General features: G+C 52.3%; 1 protein-coding gene across 1 annotated transcript; it reads left to right on the forward strand.

Moving 5' to 3' along the window:
- Window positions 1–4,398: 4,398 nt before the first annotated feature.
- LOC308038145 (feather keratin 1-like) lies at window positions 4,399–4,731 on the forward strand (the record flags this gene model as incomplete). The annotated part of the gene is made up of 1 exon (XM_080340433.1): window positions 4,399–4,731. The coding sequence occupies one exon, from the start codon at window positions 4,399–4,401 to the stop codon at window positions 4,729–4,731; it is 333 nt and encodes a 110-aa protein (XP_080196559.1).
- Between the last annotated feature and the right edge of the window lie 14,488 nt (window positions 4,732–19,219).

Below are 19,219 nucleotides of genomic sequence, written 5' to 3' on the forward strand. Positions count from 1 at the left end.
CCCTGTAGTACACATGAAAAATATGTTAGGAAAGGCAGTCTGGGTTACTCCTGCCTCAGGCAAAGGCAAGCCCATTCGTGGGATTGTTTTTGCCCAGGGACCTGGCAGCACCTGGTGGGTGATGCTTAAGGATGGAGAAGTTCGGTGTGTACCTCAAGGGGATTTGAGCTTAGGCGAAAATATTCAATACTGAACTGCATGATGTGAATTGTCGTACTAACAGTATTTAATAAGTGTCTTTCAGATCAAGACAGCGATGATGAAACTAGAGCTAGCTTCTTCGAGTGGCGCCTGACAACTTCTTCAAAGTTGATGTCTTTAACCCACAAACAGTGGTCATGAAATGCACTTGTACCATTTTTCCTGCCCTGGGAGACTGTTGTGACAAAATGAACTTAATGAACTTTTTAAAGGATGGTCCACTGATTAAGATTAATTACTCGTGGACTCAACTCTGGACCTTTCTTGGCATTTGGACCTGCTTTCCATGGCTCCTCCACTAAAGGAGCCAGGAAGATCTTGGTGCTCTGCCAAGATCTTTGTCACAGAAGCAACCTCAGCTGATGGTCGCCCTATGTGCAGCTTTATATTTCTCGTCTTGTTCTTGGTGCTCCTGCTTTTTCACTATACTTTTTCCTCAATAAAGATCTCTTGCATCGCAGCCTGAGATGTCTCACTTTACTTTCTTCTCTCAAGGCTCTTCAAACCCCACCCAGCACAAAGCCAGGGCTCAGGAAGCAAACTGGATAGGAGGGAAAAGGGCCACAAGACTTCTCCCAGGAAATATGTCACCACCTATACCAGCAAAAACACAGACCAGAATCTGGGGGTCTTCCACAACATCATACAAGCCCGTCACAGGATCAAAAAAACACAAGAACACTTTCATCAACATGCCTCTGGTGAGACCCCCCTAGGACAACACACACTTGACCATCCTTCTTCCCCAGCATGACTCTCTGGCTCCACCAGGAGCAGAATCACAGAATCATTTAGTATTTAGACTTTCCTCACGGGTTCACGGGTCCTGCCAAATCTGTGGTGCAACACAGGCTTCCTACAGGGTCACACCTCCTGTGCGTGCACCCACCTGCTCCAGCGTCAGGTCCTCTACGGGCTCCAGGTGGTCATCTCCTCCACTCTGGACAACCCTTTGCTGGGAAGAAAATTTTCCTAATATCCAGTCTAAACCTCTCCTGGTGCAACTTGAGGCCATGTCCTCTTGTCCTGTCACTTGGTACACTGGAAAAGAGACTGAATCCCTTCCTCACTACAACCACTTTTCAGGCAGTTGCAGACAGACAGAAGGTCTCCCCTGACTTTCCTTTTCTCCAGGCTATACGCCCCCAGGTCCCAAAGTGGGTCCTCCATCACACCTGTGCTCCCAACTTTTCACAAGTTCCATTCCCCTTCTCTGAAATTCCTACCTTTCTCTTGTTTGTATCCTGAGTTCCAACCAAACCACTCCCTTCAGACAGGCTGGTCTTCTTCCCTGCCAGATCGTCTGCTACACACAGACACTGTCTATTTAACATGAGGAACCTTCCGGAACCTCATCACAGCTTCCAACTCTGTAGCTCCTTCCCTGCTAAAACCTTGACACATGAACCCTGCACAACCAGCTCATGAGGAAAACACACACCAAGACACACACCTGGAGATCTTTCTTTTTGTTAAGGTCCCAAAACTGCACCCACGATTCAAGGTGTGACCTCACCAGTGCCAAGAACAGGGGGTGGTCACTGTTCTGCTCCTGCTGGACACACTAGAGCTGACACAAGCCAGGACGCTGGTGGCCGTCTTGGCCACACACACTGGCTCATATTCAGCCACTGTCGACCCACACCCCCAGGTCATTGACCACCGGGCAGCTTTCCAGCCACTCTTCCACAAGCCTGTAACAGTCATGAGGGTGTGGTGACCAAAGGGCATGACCCAACACTTGGCCTTGTTGAACCTCATGCAACTGGTCTCAGCCCATTGATCCAGCCTGTCCAGAGCCATCTGTAGAGCCTTCATAGCTTCAAGTGGGTCAACGCTCCTGAATAAATTGGTGTCAACTGCACATGTACTGAGGGTACACTCAATTCCCTCAACCAGATCAAGAAGAAAGATATTAAACACAACTGTCCCATGGACTGAGCCCTGGGGAACAGCCCTTGTGAGTCCCCACCAACTGCATTTTACTCCAGTCCCCATAAACCTTTGGGTCCAGCCATCCAGCTAGTTTCTCAGCTATCAAAGACTAAGGCTGTCCAAGCCAGAAGCATCCACTTTCTCTGGGAGAAACAGTATCAAAGGCGTTACTAAAGTCTTGGTAGACGAAATTCATAGCAATTCTCTCACCCACCAAGTGCTTCTACTTGTCAGAGAAGAGATCAGTTTAGTCAGACAGGATCTGCCTTTCATAACCATACACAGACTGGGCCTGATCACCTCCTGGGTTGTCCTGTACGTGCGGCATGATGACACTCAGCATGATCTGCTCCATGACCGTCCCTGGCAGCAAGCTCAGACTGAAAGGGCTCTAGTTTCTCACATACTCCTTCCAGCCCTTCTTGCAGAAGAGCCTCACATTTGCCATCCTCCAGTCAACTGAGACTTCCCTGGGCAGCCAGGAGTGCTGAGAAATGGTGCCAAGTGGCTTGGTGAGCATGTCCGTCAGGTCTCTCAATACCCTTGGCTGGATACCATCTGGTCCCATGTCCAACTGGTGTAGCAGGTTACCAACCATTTCCCCTTGGATTCTGGTGCTTCATTCTGTTCTTCATCCCTGTCTTCCAGCCCAGGGGGCTGAGCAGCCACAGAACTGTGGAATGTCTTACAGAGAGTCACCTTGAGTTACTGGAACGACCTTGACCAAAATGGAATGAGGAACCAAAATGTGTTTGTACAAGAAAAAACATTTACAACGTGTTAGCCAAATTGCCAGAGTGCCTGCAAGATGAAGTAAACCAATCACATGATAATTTTAAGCGCGTGAACATCTAGCGTAAGCCAATCAACACAGAAAGTTAAACGCGTGTACAACAGCAAGTAGCTATATGTGTAAGCATCTTGCCTAAATAAAGAGTCTTTTGGCTCACCTGCATCACAAGTCTTTGTCATCAAGCCCTTCAGAGAACAACAGGTTTTGCAATTAAAGACTGAGGCAATGAGGACACTAAGCATTTTCCTCATCTTTTGTCTCTGTGTTTTCTTCCTGCGGCAAATAAATGAGGGAAATTCTCCTTAGCCCTCTGTTGCTGATCATGTATGTACAGAAACAATTTTAATGTGTTTTACAAAAGTGGCAGATCAACATCTAGATGGGCTTTGGCAATTCTAATGTGCTGCCTGCATAACCTCTCAACATCCTTGCAAAGCTCCTGAGTACCCTGCACCTTCTTCCAGAATTCCTACCTTTCTCTTGTTTGTATCCTGAGTTCCAACCAAACCTCTCCCTTCAGCCAGGCTGGTCTTCTTCCCTGCCAGCTCGTCTGCTACACACAGACACTGTCTATTTAACATGAGGAACCTTCTGGAACCTCGTCACAGTTTCCAACTGTGTAGCTCCTTCACTGCTAAAACCTTGACACATGAACACTGCACACCCAGCTCATGAGGAAAACACACACCAAGACACCTAAGGAGCTCAACAGGCGTGGAAGGAAAGGCTTAGTGAGATGGAAGCAAAGAAGGCTGGGAAGAAACACCATCCAGAGGCAATTTTTCAAGCCTGGGTCCGCTCCAAAGCCCAGACCGGCCTGCAAGGCTTGGACGAAAGGGGTCCCTCTTCACAAAGCAGCTGTAAACCACATGGGTGCCATGGGATGACCTCACTGACGACACCCCACCTCTGCTACGCTGTGGCCGCGTCCTCTGCCCGCCCTGACATGCGCAATCAACGTCAAGTATTCGGCCTCTAATTAACGGACTTCAAAGCTGCTGCCAGGGCCAAGTGGACACGTCCTCAAGACAAGCACAAGAAGTTGGAGCATTGCGGGAAGGAAAACACACCCTCCTCATTCCTGGCCAGGCTGTGGCATCAGACAGCTGCTGGCTGCAAAATGCCGCCATGCGCAAAGCCTGTCCCGCCCCTCGGGGACCGGCATAAAAGCCGGCCCAGCGCCTCTCTCTCTCACACACTCTCCTGACGCCTTCTCCTCCTTCCGCGCTCAACAAGGTGAGCCTCAACCCCCTTCCCCTCCTTCTCCTGCCCCGCCTGGCCCCTCTCTTCCAGCACGTTCTGCCCCCAGCCTCAGCAGCCCTCACGCCTCCCCACCGCCACGCTCCCCACAGCCCCACACCAGCCTCCCCACTCCCTCGCACTCCTGCAGCACCGCTCTTCCCACCCTCAGCCCCCTGAGCTTGATCAACAGCCTCTCGTCCCTTCCAGGGCCCCTCCACACCACACACATGGCCTGCTACGACGCCTGCCGCCCCTGCGGACCCACCCCGCTGGCCAACAGCTGCAACGAGCCCTGTTCCCTGCAGTGCCAGGACTCCCGCGTCGTCATCCAGCCTCCCGCCGTGCTGGTCACCCTGCCAGGACCCATCCTCACCTCCCACCCCCAGAGCACCGCTGTCGGATCCTCTGCATCGGCTGCCGTGGGCAATGACCTCGGTGCCCAGGGAGTTGCCATCAACTCCGGTGCCTTCGGCTACGGCAATGGCTATGGATTTGGAGGCCTGGGTGGGTTCGGAGGCCTGGGCTGCTTCGGGGGCAGAAGGGGCCGCTACATCTGCTAAGGGCCCTCGCCACCACCCCTGATTTGAACTACACACACCCTGGGAGCCAGGGCACGGATTGAGGATACGCAACTCTAGGCCCTTCCTGGCCTATGGGCCTGCTGTCCATGGCTCTTCCTCTAAAGGAGCCAGGAAGATCTTGGTGCTCTGGCAAGATCTATGTCACAGAAGCAACCTCAGCTGACGCTCACCCTACCTGCAGCTTATACTTATCACCGCCTACTTGGTGCTCCTGCCTTTTCACTCTTGTCTTTCCTCAATAAAGGTCTCTTGCATCCCAGCCTGAGATATCTCGCTTTACTTTCTTCTCTCAAGGCTCTTCCAACCTCACCCAGCACAAAGCCAGGGCTCAGAAAGCAAACTGGATAGGGGGGAAAAAGGCCACAAGACTTCTCCCAGGAAATATGTCACCACCTATACCACCAAGAACACAGACCAGAATCTGGGGGTCTTCCACAACATCATACAAGCCCATCACTGCACCAAAGAAAGGATTTGACACGAGAACACTCTCCTCAACATGCCTCTGGTGAGACCTCCCTAGGACAACACACACTTGACCATCTTCCTTCCCCAGCATCACTCTCCGGCTCCACCAGGAGCACAATCACAGAATCATTTCGGATTTAGACTTTCCTCACGGGTTCACGGGTCCTGCCAATTCTGTGGTCCAACACAGGCTCCCTACAGGGTCACACCTCCTGTGTGTGCACCCACCTGCTCCAGCGTCAGCTCCTCTACGGGCTCCAGGTGGTCATCTCCTCCACTCTGGACAACCCTTGTCTGGGAAGAAAATTTTCCTAATATCCAATCTAAACGTTCCCTGGCACAACTTAAGGCCATTTCCTCTTGTCCTGTCACTTGGTACTTGGGAAAAGAGACTGAATCCCTTCCTCACTACAATCTCCTTTCAGGTAGTTGCAGACACACAGGAGCTCTCCCCTCACTTTTCTTTTCTCCAGGCTATACAGCCCAAAACCCAAAGTGGGTCCTCCATCACAGCTGTGCTCCAACTTTTCACAAGTTTCCTTCTCCTTCTTTGAAATGGCTTAGGCACTTGAAGGTCTTTCTTTCCCTCAGGGGCCCAAAACTGAACACACCATTCAAGGTGTGGCCTCACCAGTGCCAAGAATAGGGCATGGTCACCGTCCTGCTCCTGCTGGCCACACCAGTGCTGACACAAGCCAAGACGCCGGTGGTCGTCACAGTCACACACGCTGGCTCATATGTAGCCGCTGTCGACCCACACTCCCAGGTCCTTGACCACCGGGCAGCTTTTCAGCCACTCTTCCACAGCTCTTGACAATTACTGGAGTCTTGATGGCGTTGTGGTGAACCGAGTGCACGACCTGACACTTGGCTTTGTTGAACCTCATGCAATTGCTCTCAGACCATTAATGCAGCTTTTCCAGGGCCATCTGTAGAACCTTCTAGCTCCAAGTGGCTCAACGCTCCTGCCTGTACTTGGTGTCATCTGCAGATGTACTGAGGGTGCACTCGATCCCCTCGTCCAGATCAAGAAGAAAGATTATTAAACAGAACTAAATTCTGCCCAGGAGTGGATGATCAGCGAGTTGAGAGTGTATGGGTCAGGATCAAGGGGCAGGCTGGCAGGGGTGACACTGTTGTGGGTGTCTGTTACAGGCCACCAGATCAGGCTGAGGAAGTTGATGAGGCCTTCTATGGGCAGCTGAGAGTGGCCTCGCAGTCACAGGCCCTGGTTGTTGTGGGTGATTTTAACTTCCCTGATGTTTGCTGGAAGAACCATTCAGCCAGCCAGCCACAGTCCAGGAGGTTCCTCCAGTGCATTGATGAGAACTTCCTCATGCAGATGGTGGAGGAGCCGACTAGGAGAGGTGCACTGCTGGATCTCATCCTCACTAACAAGGAGGGTCTGGTCGAAGCAGTAAAGGTTGAGGGCTGCCTGGGTTGCAGTGACCATGAGATGGTGGAGTTCAGCATCTTGTGTGGCAGGAACAGAATAGCAAGTAGAATTGCAAACCTGGACTTTAGCAGGGCTAACTTTGGCCTTTTCAAGCAATTGCTGGGGGAAATCCCATGGGCAAGACTGCTTGAAGGAAAAGGGGCCCAAGAGAGCTGGATTGCATTCAGAGATTGCTTCTTCCACGCTCAGGATCAGAGCATCCCCACACGTAGGAAGTCAAGGAAGGGAGCCAGGAGGCCTGCGTGGTTGAATAGGAATCTATTGAGTATGCTCAAGCAGAAGAGGAGAGTTTACAGGTCATGGAAGCAGGGGCTGGCCGCTTGGGAAGAATATAAGGCTGCTGTTAGAGGATGTAGGAAGGCAGCTAGGATAGCCAAGGCCTCCTTAGAATTACAGCTAGCGAGAGGGGTCAAGGACAGCAAAAAGAACTTGTTCAAATACATAGCGGATAAAACTAATACCAGAGGCAATGTAGGCCCACTGAGGAATGGGGTGGGTGCCCTGGTGGCGGAAGATACAGAGAAGGCAGAATTACTGAATGCCTTCTTTGTCTCTGTCTACTCTGCCAGAGGCTGTCCTGGGGAGCCCTGTACCCCTGAGAACCCAGATGAAGCCAGGTCAATGGAGGAGCTTGCTTTAGTTGATGAGGACTGGGTTAAGGAGCAATTAAATAGACTGGACATCCATAAATCCATGGGTCCAGATGGGATGCACCCGCGAGTGCTGAGGGAGCTGGCTGAGGTCATTGCTGGACCGCTCTCCATCGTCTTTGCCAAGTCTTGGGAAACGGGAGAGGTGCCCGAGGATTGGAGGAAAGCAAATGTCACTCCAATCTTCAAAAAGGGCAAGAAGGAGGACCCAGGTAACTATAGACCGGTCAGCCTCACCTCTGTCCCTGGGAAAGTAATGGAACAACTTATCCTTGGTGCTATCTCAAGGCATATCAAGGATAAGAAGGTTATTAGGGGCAGTCAGCATGGCTTTACCAAGGGTAGGTCATGCTTGACCAACCTCATAGCCTTTTATGAGAATGTTACAAGGTGGATGGATGATGGCAGAGCCGTGGATGTGGTCTACCTTGACTTCAGTAAAGCCTTTGACACAGTCTCCCATAGCATCCTAGTTGCTAAGTTGCGGAGGTGTGGTCTAGACAATAGAGTAGTGAGGTGGGTTACAAACTGGCTTAAGGAGAGAAGCCAGAGAGTGGTAGTCAATGGTGCGGAGTCTAGTTGGAGGCCAGTATCTAGTGGAGTACCTCAGGGGTCAGTACTGGGGCCAGTATTATTCAATATATTCATTAACGACTTAGACGAGGGAATAGAGTGTACTATCAGCAAGTTTGCTGATGACACTAAGCTGGGAGGAGTGGCTGACACGCCAGAAGGCTGTGCTGCCATCCAGCGAGACCTAGACAGGCTGGAGAGTTGGGCGGGGAATAACCTAATGAAATTTAACAAGGAAAAGTGTAGAGTCCTGCATCTGGGCAGGAACAACCCCAGGTTCCAGTATCGATTGGGAAATTACATATTAGAGAGCAGTGTAGGGGAAAGGGACCTGGGGATCCTGGTGGACAACAGGATGACCATGAGCCAGCACTGTGCCCTTGTGGCCAGGAAGGCCAATGGCATCCTGGGATGTATTAGAAGGGGAGTGATTAGTAGATCAAGAGAGGTCCTCCTTCCCCTCTACTCTGCCCTGGTGAGACCCCATCTGGAAGATTGTGTCCAGTTCTGGGCCCTTCAGTTCAAGAAGGACAGGGAACTGCTGGAGAGGGTCCAGCGTAGGGCAACCAAGATGATTAAGGGAGTGGAGCACCTCCCTTATGAGGAAAGGCTGAGGGAGTTGGGTCTCTTTAGTTTGGAGAAGAGGAGACTGAGGGGTGACCTTATTAATGTTTATAAATATATAAAGGGTGAGTGCCATGAGGATGGAGCCAGGCTCTTCTCATTGGCAAACAATGATAGGACAAGGGGCAATGAGATCAAGCTGGAACACAAGAGGTTCCACTTAAATTTGAGAAAAGCTTCTTCTCAGTAAGGGTGACAGAGCACTGGAACAGGCTGCCCAGGGGGGTTGTGGAGTCTCCTTCTCTGGAGACATTCAAGACCCACCTGGACATGTTCCTGTGCAACCTCACCTAGGCGTTCCTGCTCCAGCAGGGGGATTGGACTAGATGATCTTTTGAGGTCCCTTCCAATCCCAAACATACTGTGATACTGTGATACTGTGATACTGTGAACTGGCCCCAGTATTGAGCCAGGGGGAAAAGCACTTGTGAGTGGCCACCAAATGGATTTCACTCCAGTAACACAACTCTTTGGGCTCTGCCATCCAGCCAGTTTTTCAGCCATCAATGACTATGGTAGCCCAAGACATCAACACCCACTTTCTCTGGGAGAAACATGGTCAGCTCGTTCTCTACACACGAACACTGTCTATGTACCATGAGTAAACTTCTAGAACCTCTGCTCAGCTTCCAACTGTGTAGCTCTTCCTGACTAAAATCTGAAAAAATAAACCCTGCACACCCAGCTCATACGCAAGACACACACCAAGACCCCCAGAGATCGTAAGGAGCGTGGAAGGAAAGGATTATTCAGATGCAAGCAAGCCACGCAGGGATCCTATTCCATGGAAGAGACAATTCCTCAAGGCCAGCACAGCTCCAAAGCCCAGAGCAGATTGCCAGCGCTGCAAGCAAATGAGGCCCCCTCCACACAATGCAACCGCAAACCACACGAGTGCCATGGCATGACCTCACTGATGACACTCCACCTCTCCTGCACTTTGGCTGCATCCTCTGCCCGCCCTGACACGCACCATCAATGCCATTTCATGGTCATGTTTTAAAGCAGTAGGCAGATGAAGTTCGCATTGAGCTTTGGCCCTTCTAGTGTTTTCCCTGCAGAAACTCACAACACCCATGTAGTCCTTCTAAGTTGCCTGCCCTGTCTTACAGAGGTCATAACCTCTCTTTTCCTGAGTTCCAGCCAGTCTTCTACCCCACTAAGTCATCTTTCTGCAGCTCAGGACTCTGTTTCACGCATAGGGAAACTTCTGCAAGCTTCTGACAGAGAACAACCAAGCAGCTCCCTTGCAACCCAAAGCGTGCCACGTAAGCCCAGTACACCCAGCTATAAGCTTGCAGCAAGAGGTGCAACAAGACACCTATAAAGGAAACCCAGTGGGATAGGCCAGGCCTAAAGAAAGGCTTAGCGAGATGCTAGCAAGAAAGGGAGTGAAAGGACAATGGAAGTGGTAGCCCTCATGACTACAAAAGCTTAAAAGCCAGGACCAGCCTGTCAGGGCTCTGAGGAACTGGGGCCCCCTCTTCACAAGGCAACCGCAAACCACACGAGTGCCATGGGATGACCTCACTGACGACACCCCACCTCTGCTACGCCTTGGCCGTGTTCTCTGCCCGCCCTGAAACGCGCCATCAACGCCAAGTCTTTGGCCTCTAATGCTCGCACTTCAAAGCTGCTGCCACGGCCAAGTGGACACGTCCTCAAGACAAGCACAAGAAATTGGAGCATTGCGGGAAGGAAAACACACCCTCCTCATTCCTGGCCAGGCTGTGGCATCAGACAGCTGCTGGCTGCAAAATGCTGCCATGCGCAAAGCCTGTCCCGCCCCTCGGGGACCGGCATAAAAGCCGGCCCAGCGCCTCTCTCCCTCACACACTCTCCTGACGCCTTCTCCTCCCTCCGCGCTCAACAAGGTGAGCCTCAACCCCCTTCCCCTCCTTCTCCTGCCCCGCCTGGCCCCTCTCTTCCAGCACGCTCTGCCCCCAGCCTCAGCAGCCCTCACGCCTCCCCACCGCCACGCTCTCCACAGCCCCACACCAGCCTCCCCACTCCCTCGCCCTCCTGCACCACCGCTCCTCGCACCCCCACACTCTTGCGCTTGCTCAACAGCCTCTCGTCCCTTCCAGGGCCCCTCCACACCACACACATGGCCTGCTACAACGCCTGCGGATCCTGGGGACCCACCCCGCTGGCCAACAGCTGCAACGAGCCCTGTTCCCTGCAGTGCCAGGACTCCCGCGTCGTCATCCAGCCTCCCGCCGTGCTGGTCACCCTGCCAGGACCCATCCTCACCTCCCACCCCCAGAGCACCGCCGTCGGATCCTCCGCATCGGCTGCCGTGGGCAACGAACTCGGTGCCCAGGGAGTCGCCGTCAACTCCGGCGCCTTCGGCTACGGCTACGGCTATGGCTTTGGAGGCCTGGGCTGCTTTGGCGGCAGAAGGGCTGGATACATCTGCTAAGGGCCCTCGCCACCACCCCTGATGGACCACACCTACCGCATTGAAGCTACGGCATGGATTGTGGACTCACCTCTGGACCCTTCTTGGCACGTGGACCTGCTGTCCATGGCTCTTCCTCTAAAGGAGCCAGGAAGATCTTGGTGCTCTGGCAAGATCTATGTCACAGAAGCAACCTCAGCTGACGCTCACCCTACCTGCAGCTTATACTTGTCACCGCCTACTTGGTGCTCCTGCCTTTTCACTCTTGTCTTTCCTCAATAAAGGTCTCTTGCATCCCAACCTGAGATATCTCGCTTTACTTTCTTCTCTCAAGGCTCTTCCAACCTCACCCAGCACAAAGACAGGGCTCAAGAACCAAACTGGATAGGGGGGAAAAGGGCCACAAGACCTGCCCAAGGAAATCTGTCACCACCTATATCACCAAGTACACAGACCAGAATCTGGGGGTCTCCCACAATATGATAGAAGCCCGTCACAGGATCAAAGAAAGACTTTGACACAAGAACACTTTCATCAACATGCCTCTGGTGAGACCTCCCTATGCCAACACACACTTAACCATCCTTCTTCCCAGCATCACTCTCCGGCTCTACCAGAAGCAGAATCACAGAATCATTTACTATTTAGACTTTCCTCATGGCTCCCTCAATAAAGTTCTCCTTCATCCCAGCTTGAGATGCAGCCTATTGTCTTTTTCTCCCACGGCTCGTTCAACTTCACTTGAGAAAAAACAGGACTCAATAGTCTATCATGGTGGGTGGAAAAGAATAACACGACCTCTCCCAGGAAATATGCCACCACCAACACCAGCTCCCAGTGGCTTCCAGGTTGTGACACAAGCCCATCCCTGGCTCAAACAGAGTCTTCCCCATGAGAACGCTTCCCTGCGCTCATCTTGGACAAGTTCTCTCCCATGTCAGCACACACATGAATAACTCTCTTCCCCAGCATGACTCTCCAGCCCTCCCAGCAAACACACTCCATTCCCTCCACTCTGAAATTTCGATGCATTGATAACATCCTCCATGTGCTCTTTGCCTCCCAGCCAAAACATCCCAGCTCTCATAGTCTTGTCAGGTGGAACATGTTCCAGACCCTTTAGCATCTCTGTGAACCTGCACTTCTCCTGCACTAATACATCCACATCCTTCTTCTACTGTGGATCAGACCCGTATACAGGACCACACATGGGACGTCACCAGTGCTGAGGAGAGAAGAACAGCCACCTTCCTTCACCTCCTGTCAAGACTTTTCTTAATGCTGCACTGGACACTGGTGGCTCCTTTTGTGTCAAGGGTTCATTGCCACCTTAGGGCCCATTTCTTCTCCACCAAAACCACAAGACCCTTCTATGCCAAGCTGTTTTCTGTTCAACTCTCCCCCAGTCATCCCTTTTGCAAGCTCTGAGTCCTGCCCAGAACAGCACTTGGCCTCTTCCCTTGCTCAGTTCCATGAGATTCCACTGTGTCCAAGGAAATCAGGAAGCTCCATCGGCAATCGTCTGTTCAAACCACCTTTCCCCATGGACTTATGCACACCCAGATACACAACCACCTTTTGGAGGGCAGACGTGAGTCCACCTGACTCAGCGGCACCCCCAGCCCAGCCCTGCACTGGCCCAACCTGCCTCTTGCCTGCCAGGCGCTCCAGCACCATCAACACACACGCACAGAGACCCTTCCTGCCCCACCTCATCTTCCTCACCAACAAACACTGCTCATGCGGTGAACAACCCTCACCACACTCACCTCCACTGAATTCAGGCAGGTCTGGGGAGGCCAGAGATGTTCTCACTCACTGCAAGCCAGCCAACGTTATTCCAGTTTGTAAAAAGAGTGTGAGTGAAGAGCCAGGAATCTGCAGACCTGTTAGTCTGACCACAGTACCTGGAAAATTATGCAGAAGATCCAACTGAGCACTGCTGGAAGGCATTTAAGGACAATGTAATCATCAGGTACACTCAACAGGGGTTCACTAAGGGAAAGTCCTGTGTAACTGATTTCCTTCCTTCTACGATAAGGTCACCTGCCTCGTGGATGAAGGGAAGCTGGTGGACACAGCTTTACTGGATTATAGCAAAGCTTTTGATCTATCCGCATGGGAGGAGTATTGTGAGCTGTTATGGGGTGCACAACTTAAGAAGAACGTCAAAGTACTTGAGAGCACCCACAGGGGGGCAAGAGAGCTGGAGAAAGATCTGGAATGCGTGTCCTAGACGACCAGCTGAGGACACTGGACTCATCAAATTTGGATAGAAAGAGGCTGAGGGGCGACCTCATTGCTCTCTGCAGCTTCCTGAGGAGGGGACGTGGAGAGGGAGGTGTTGAGCTCTTCTCCATCAGATCCAGTGACAGGACACATGGCGATGGATCAAAGCTGCACGACTGGAGGTTTAAACTTGACATTCGGAAACATTTATTTACAGGGACACTGCAACAGGCTTCCTAGAGAGGTGATCGATACCCCAAGCCTGTCAGTCTTCCAAAGTCATTTTGACAATACCTTTAATTCCATGCTCACTTATCCTCAGCCCTGAAGTGCTCAGGCAGTGGGACCAGATGGTCACTGTAGGTCACTTCACCTGGACTGCTCTAGTCCCGTCTTTTCTGCTTCCCCAACCCTTTCCCATGCAAACATCCCCTCAAGGTTCTCAGCTTCACAGCCCCGCGCACCACACACGCCTCCCATTGCCCCTGCACTACGCCCAGTCCCACTCTGGCTCCACAAACACTGCACACAGAAATGGCCTCACCCCTCGGCGCTCACCCCACATTCACCCCCCAAAGCCGTCACTCACCAGCCTCCCCTGCCTGCCGGTCCCGCTCCCCTGGGCCTCTCACCGGCCTCACCAGCTCTCCCAGAGCTCACCAGCCTCAGCCCCCAGTCGCAGCCTCCCCTCCCCATACCAGGCACTGCCTCAGCACTCACTGACCAGCCAGTCAGGGCGCAGGTAGCAACCTGACCATCAGGCAGCAGGTAACAACCTGCCAATCAGGGGGGCGGTTACAGCTGCTACAGAAGCACCTGGAAGGTTCCAGAATGCACCTTTCAGGACCCCAAAATCAACACCTCTGGTACAATAAATAAGATAATCCTCCCCAAAAGGCCCCAAAACAACTGCAGGAGGGTGAATGAGGCAATAAATGAGTACAATGATGTCAAAAACCAAACCAAGGCCTCAGACAAGAGTAGTTGAGGGGACTTGGAAGGGTGAACGAGGGAATGAATGAGTACAAAGGATGTCAAAAACCAAATCAAATGCCTTGGACAAGAGTAGTTCGGGTTATTTGGAAGGGCAAGATGCAGGGAAATTGACCTGATTAAATAACACACCCAAAAACCTCTAATCAGTAAATGCATCAAGAGACCCTGCACTTCTTGCCTGTGCTGCAGGTGTCAGGGATCCCATGTGGGATCCCTGTCATGGCCCCCCCTTGCTGTGGTCCCCAGCCCAACCACCTGGCAGTGCCCATGACTCCATCTTCACCCACGATCAGGTTTGGGACAAAACCACGGAGTCCTGTATCCTGTGTCCCCTTGCTGCCAGGACCCCAGGGCAACACATGCTGGATCACCACCCCCTTGCTGTGGGATCCTCAGCTGACCCAAGTGTAGGTCCTTGTTAAACTGTCCACCTGGCTGCATGGTTCCCGTTTCACCTACGCAGAAGTCCCCAGACCATGGTCTCACCTTGCTGTGGGGTCCACAAATGATCCCTTGGTGAGGGAGATCCCCTGGACACCATCCACTCTTCACTGCAGAGCCCCACAGGGACCCAGGCCGAGGGTCTATGGACCACCAGCCTCCCTGCTGCAGGGTCCATGGAGCACCAGTGCAGGGGACACCAAGCAACCGTCCCTGTGCTCTGAGGTCACACAGAAAGCCCCTTTGTGAGGTCACCGTCCTCCTCAGTGTGGGGTCCCTGAGGCACAGCCTGGGGCCCTGAGGACCAGGAGCAGGAACAAGCCTGTGACCCTGCTCTGCTGGCAAGATGGGGCTCTGGGCTGGGTTGACCTTGGCTGGATGGCAGGTGCCCACCAAGCTGCTCTATCACTCCCCCTCCTCAACTGCATGAGGGGAGAAAATCTGAGGAAAGGCTCCTGAGTCTTTGTAAGGACAGGGAGATCTCCAGAGGCTGCAGTGGGACAATCTGCTCCAGCGTGGGGTTCACAACGGGCTGCAGGGGAATCTCTGCTCCAGCACCAGGAGCACATCCTGCACCTCCTTCTTCACTGAACTTGCTGTCTGTAGAGAATTTTCTATCACATATATCCCCTCCTCTCTTCTATTTACAATTTTGAAGTCATTTTTCTCCTTCTGAAAGATGTTCACACATTTGTGCTACCACCATTGCTGGTTGCCTCAGGTTTCACCAGCAACCAGTCTGGTTGGAGCTGGCTGCTGCCATTGAATAGAATCAAATACTTGTTTCAGGTACAAAAGACCTTTAAGATCATCAAATCCAAGTGTTAACCAAGCAATACCAAGGTCACCACTAAACCGTGTCCCCAAGCACCACGTCTACACATCTTTTAAAAACCTTCAGGGATGATGACTCCACCACTACCCTAGGCAGTCCATTCCAGTGTTTCACAACACTTTCAGTGAATAAATTTCCCTAATATCCAATGTAAATCTCCCCTGGTGCAGCTTGAGGCCATTTTCTCTTGTCCTGATGCTTCTTCCTTGGGAAAGACACTGACACCTACCTCACTAAAACCTCCTTTCACGTAGATGTAGAGAGTGAGATGGTCTCCCCACTGCCTCCCTTTCTCCAGGCTACGCCTACTGAGGGTGCACTGGATCCCCTCATCAGACCATGGAGACAGATACTAAACAGAACTGTCCCCAGTACTGAGCCCTGGGGAACACCACTTGTGAGCAGCCACCAACTGCATTTAACTCCAGTCACCACAGCTATTTGGGCCCAGTCATCCAGCCAGGTTTTTTCCCAGTGAAGGATACACCTGTCCAAGCCATGAGCAGCCAATTTCTCCAGTTGAATCACTGTCAAAGGCTTTAATAAAGTCTAGGTAGACAACATCCACAGCCATTCCCTCATCCACTAACTGGCTCACCTTGTCAGAGAAGGAGATCAGGTTGGTCAAGCAGGACCTGCCTTTCATCACCCCATCCTGACTGGGCCTGATCACCTGCTCATCCCATACGTGCTGCGTGATGTCACTCAACATGATCTGCTCCATGACCTTCCCTGGCACCAAGGTCAGAATGACAGGCCTGCAGATCCTCAGCTTCTCCTTCTGTCCCTTCTTCTTACATAAGCAGCACATTTGCCAACCTCCAGCCAAGTGGGACCTCCCTGCTGAGCCAGGACTGCAGATAAATGATGCAAAGTGGCTTGGTGAGCGCCTCCGCCAGCTCCCTCAGTACCCTTGTCTGGATCCCCTCAGGCCCCATAGATTTGTGAGTGTCCAACTGGTGCAGGAGATTTCCAACCATTTCACCTTGGATTCTGGAGGCTTCATTTTACTCCCTGTCTTCTACATCAGAGGCTTGGTGTCCAGAGAATAATTGGTCTTATTAGAAAGATTGAGGCGAGGAAAGCATTAGAGCATTTTCTTCATCTTTGCCCTGTGATTGCCCCCACAACCAGTAAAGGATGGAGATTCACGTTAGCCCTCCTCTTGTTGATAATGTATGTCTAGATTCATTACATTGTATTTTACGACAGTACCCAGATTATGTTGTAGTAGCGCTTCTGCAATTCTAATTTGCTCCCTGCATAACCTCATGACATCCCTGTATTCCTCCTGAGTTACCTGCCCCTTCCTGTAAAAGTCATAACCTCTCATTTTTATCCAAGATTCAGCAAAAGTTCTGTGTTTACTCTGGATGGTCTTCTCCACAGCTTCATATTTTCACACATGCAGACTCTCTTTCAAACATGAAAATAATTTCTGTAACCTTATCTCAGAAACCCCTCCTATACCTTCCATACTTTAAAACTTTGTGAAGTATAGCAAATCCACTCATCTACAAGGTTAAAAGCAAGAGGGGCACCAAGGCATGCACAACTTAAACCCTACAGGGAAGCCAGCCTAAAGACAGTCTTTGAGAAACATTAGCAAAGAGAGGAGAAACAGAACACCATATACGAGGCAGCTCCTCATTCCTGGCACAGCTCCAAGCCCAGACCAGCCAGAGGGAGGTAAAAGGAAGCGGGGCCCCCTGCTCACAATGCACCTGAAAACCACACGAGTGCCATGGGGTGATCTCACTGACAACACCCCACATCTGCTACGCCTTGGCCGCGTTCTCTGCCCGCCCTGACATGCGCCATCAACACCAAGTCATTGGCCTCTAATGCTCGCACTTCAAAGCTGCCGCCAAGACCAAGTGGACACGTTCTCAAGACAAGAACAAGAAACTGGAGCATCATGGGAAGGAAAACACACCCTCCTCATTCCTGGCCAGGCTGTGGCATCAGACAGCTGCTGGCTGCAAAATGCCGCCATGCGCAAAGCCTGTCCCGCCCCTCGGGGACCGGCATAAAAGCCGGCCCAGCGCCTCTCTCCCTCACACACTCTCCTGACGCCTTCTCCTCCCTCCGCGCTCAACAAGGTGAGCCTCAACCCCCTTCCCCTCCTTCTCCTGCCCCGCCTGGCCCCTCTCTTCCAGCACGCTCTGCCCCCAGCCTCAGCAGCCCTCACGCCTCCCCACCGCCACGCTCCACACAGCCCCACACCAGCCTCCCCACTCCCTCACCCTCCTGCAGCACCGCTCCTCGCACCCTCAGCCCCCTGCGCTTGCTCAACAGCCTCTCGTCCCTTCCAGGGCCCCTCCACACCACACACATGGCCTGCTACAACGCCTGCGGATCCTGGGGACCCACCCCGCTGGCCAACAGCTGCAACGAGCCCTGTTCCCTGCAGTGCCAGGACTCCCGCGTCGTCATCCAGCCTCCTGCCGTGCTGGTCACCCTGCCAGGACCCATCCTCACCTCCCACCCCCAGAGCACCGCCGTCGGATCCTCCGCATCGGCTGCCGTGGGCAACGACCTCGGTGCCCAGGGAGTTGCCATCAACTCCGGCGCCTTTGGCTATGGCAATGGCTATGGCTTTGGAGGCCTGGGCTGCTTTGGCGGCAGAAGGGGCCGCTACATCTGCTAAGGGTCTTTACAACCACACCTGATGGACACCACCTACCTCACTGAAGCCACGGCATGGATTATGGACTCACCTCTGGATCCTTCTTGGCACGTGGACCTGCAGTCCATGGCTCCTCCTCTAAAGGAGCCAGGAAGATCTTAGTGCTCCTGCAAGATCTGTGTCACAGAATCAACGTCAACTGATGGTCACCCTACATGCAGATTATTCTTGTTATCGCCTACTTGGTGTTCCTGTCTTCTCCCTCTTCTTTTTTTTCAATAAAGTTCTCTTGCATCCCAGCCTGAGACATCTCACTTTACTTTCTTCTCTCAAGGCTCTTCCAACTTCATTTAGTATTTAGTATTTAGACTTTCCTCATGGGTTCACGGGTTCCGCCAATTCTGTGGTCCAACACAAGCTTCCTACAGGGTCACACCTCCTGTGCGTGCACCCACCTGCTCCAGAGTCAGGTCCTCTACGGGCTCCAGGTGGTCATCTCCTCCACTCTGGACAACCCTTTTCTGGGAAGAAAATCTTCCTAATATCCAATCTCAACCTCCCCTGGCACAACTTAAGGCCATTTCCATTGCCACAACCAAACAATGGCTTGGACAAACCAGCCAAACCTCCTTGCTAAGACCAGGCCAATCTTTTTCCCCAATGGCTTGCCTTTCGGCAAATGGGGACTCTCCCATCACACATGGGACAATCACAGAATCGCAGAGTCGATTGAGTTCGAAAAGACCTTGGAGAGCATCGAGTCCAACCCTTGGTCCAACTTCAGTACATACCTTCTCACAGAAGACAAACCTGAATGTCTTGTCGTACCAAAACCTTGCCATGAAAACCCAATACACCCAGCTACAAGTTTACAAACAAGAAGGTAAGAAGGCAGCCACAAGGCACAGTCCAGGGCAAAGGCCAGGCCTAAAGACGGGCTTAGTAAGATGGCAGCAAGGCAGGCACTCAGTGAATGTGATAGAAGTAGTAGCTGTCAGGCCTGGCACAGTTCCAAAGACCAGACCAGCCTTTCACGGCTTTGAATACTTGGGGCCCCTTCCTTACAATGCACCTTGTATGGCTTTGGAGGCCTGGGCTGCTCTGGTGGCAGAAGGGCTGGATACATCTCCTAAGGGCCCTTGCCACCACCCCTGACAGACACCAC

The sequence above is a fragment of the Nesoenas mayeri genome (genome assembly GCF_963082525.1).
Source record: "Nesoenas mayeri genome assembly, chromosome: 2".
Taxonomy (NCBI): Eukaryota; Metazoa; Chordata; class Aves; order Columbiformes; family Columbidae; genus Nesoenas; species Nesoenas mayeri.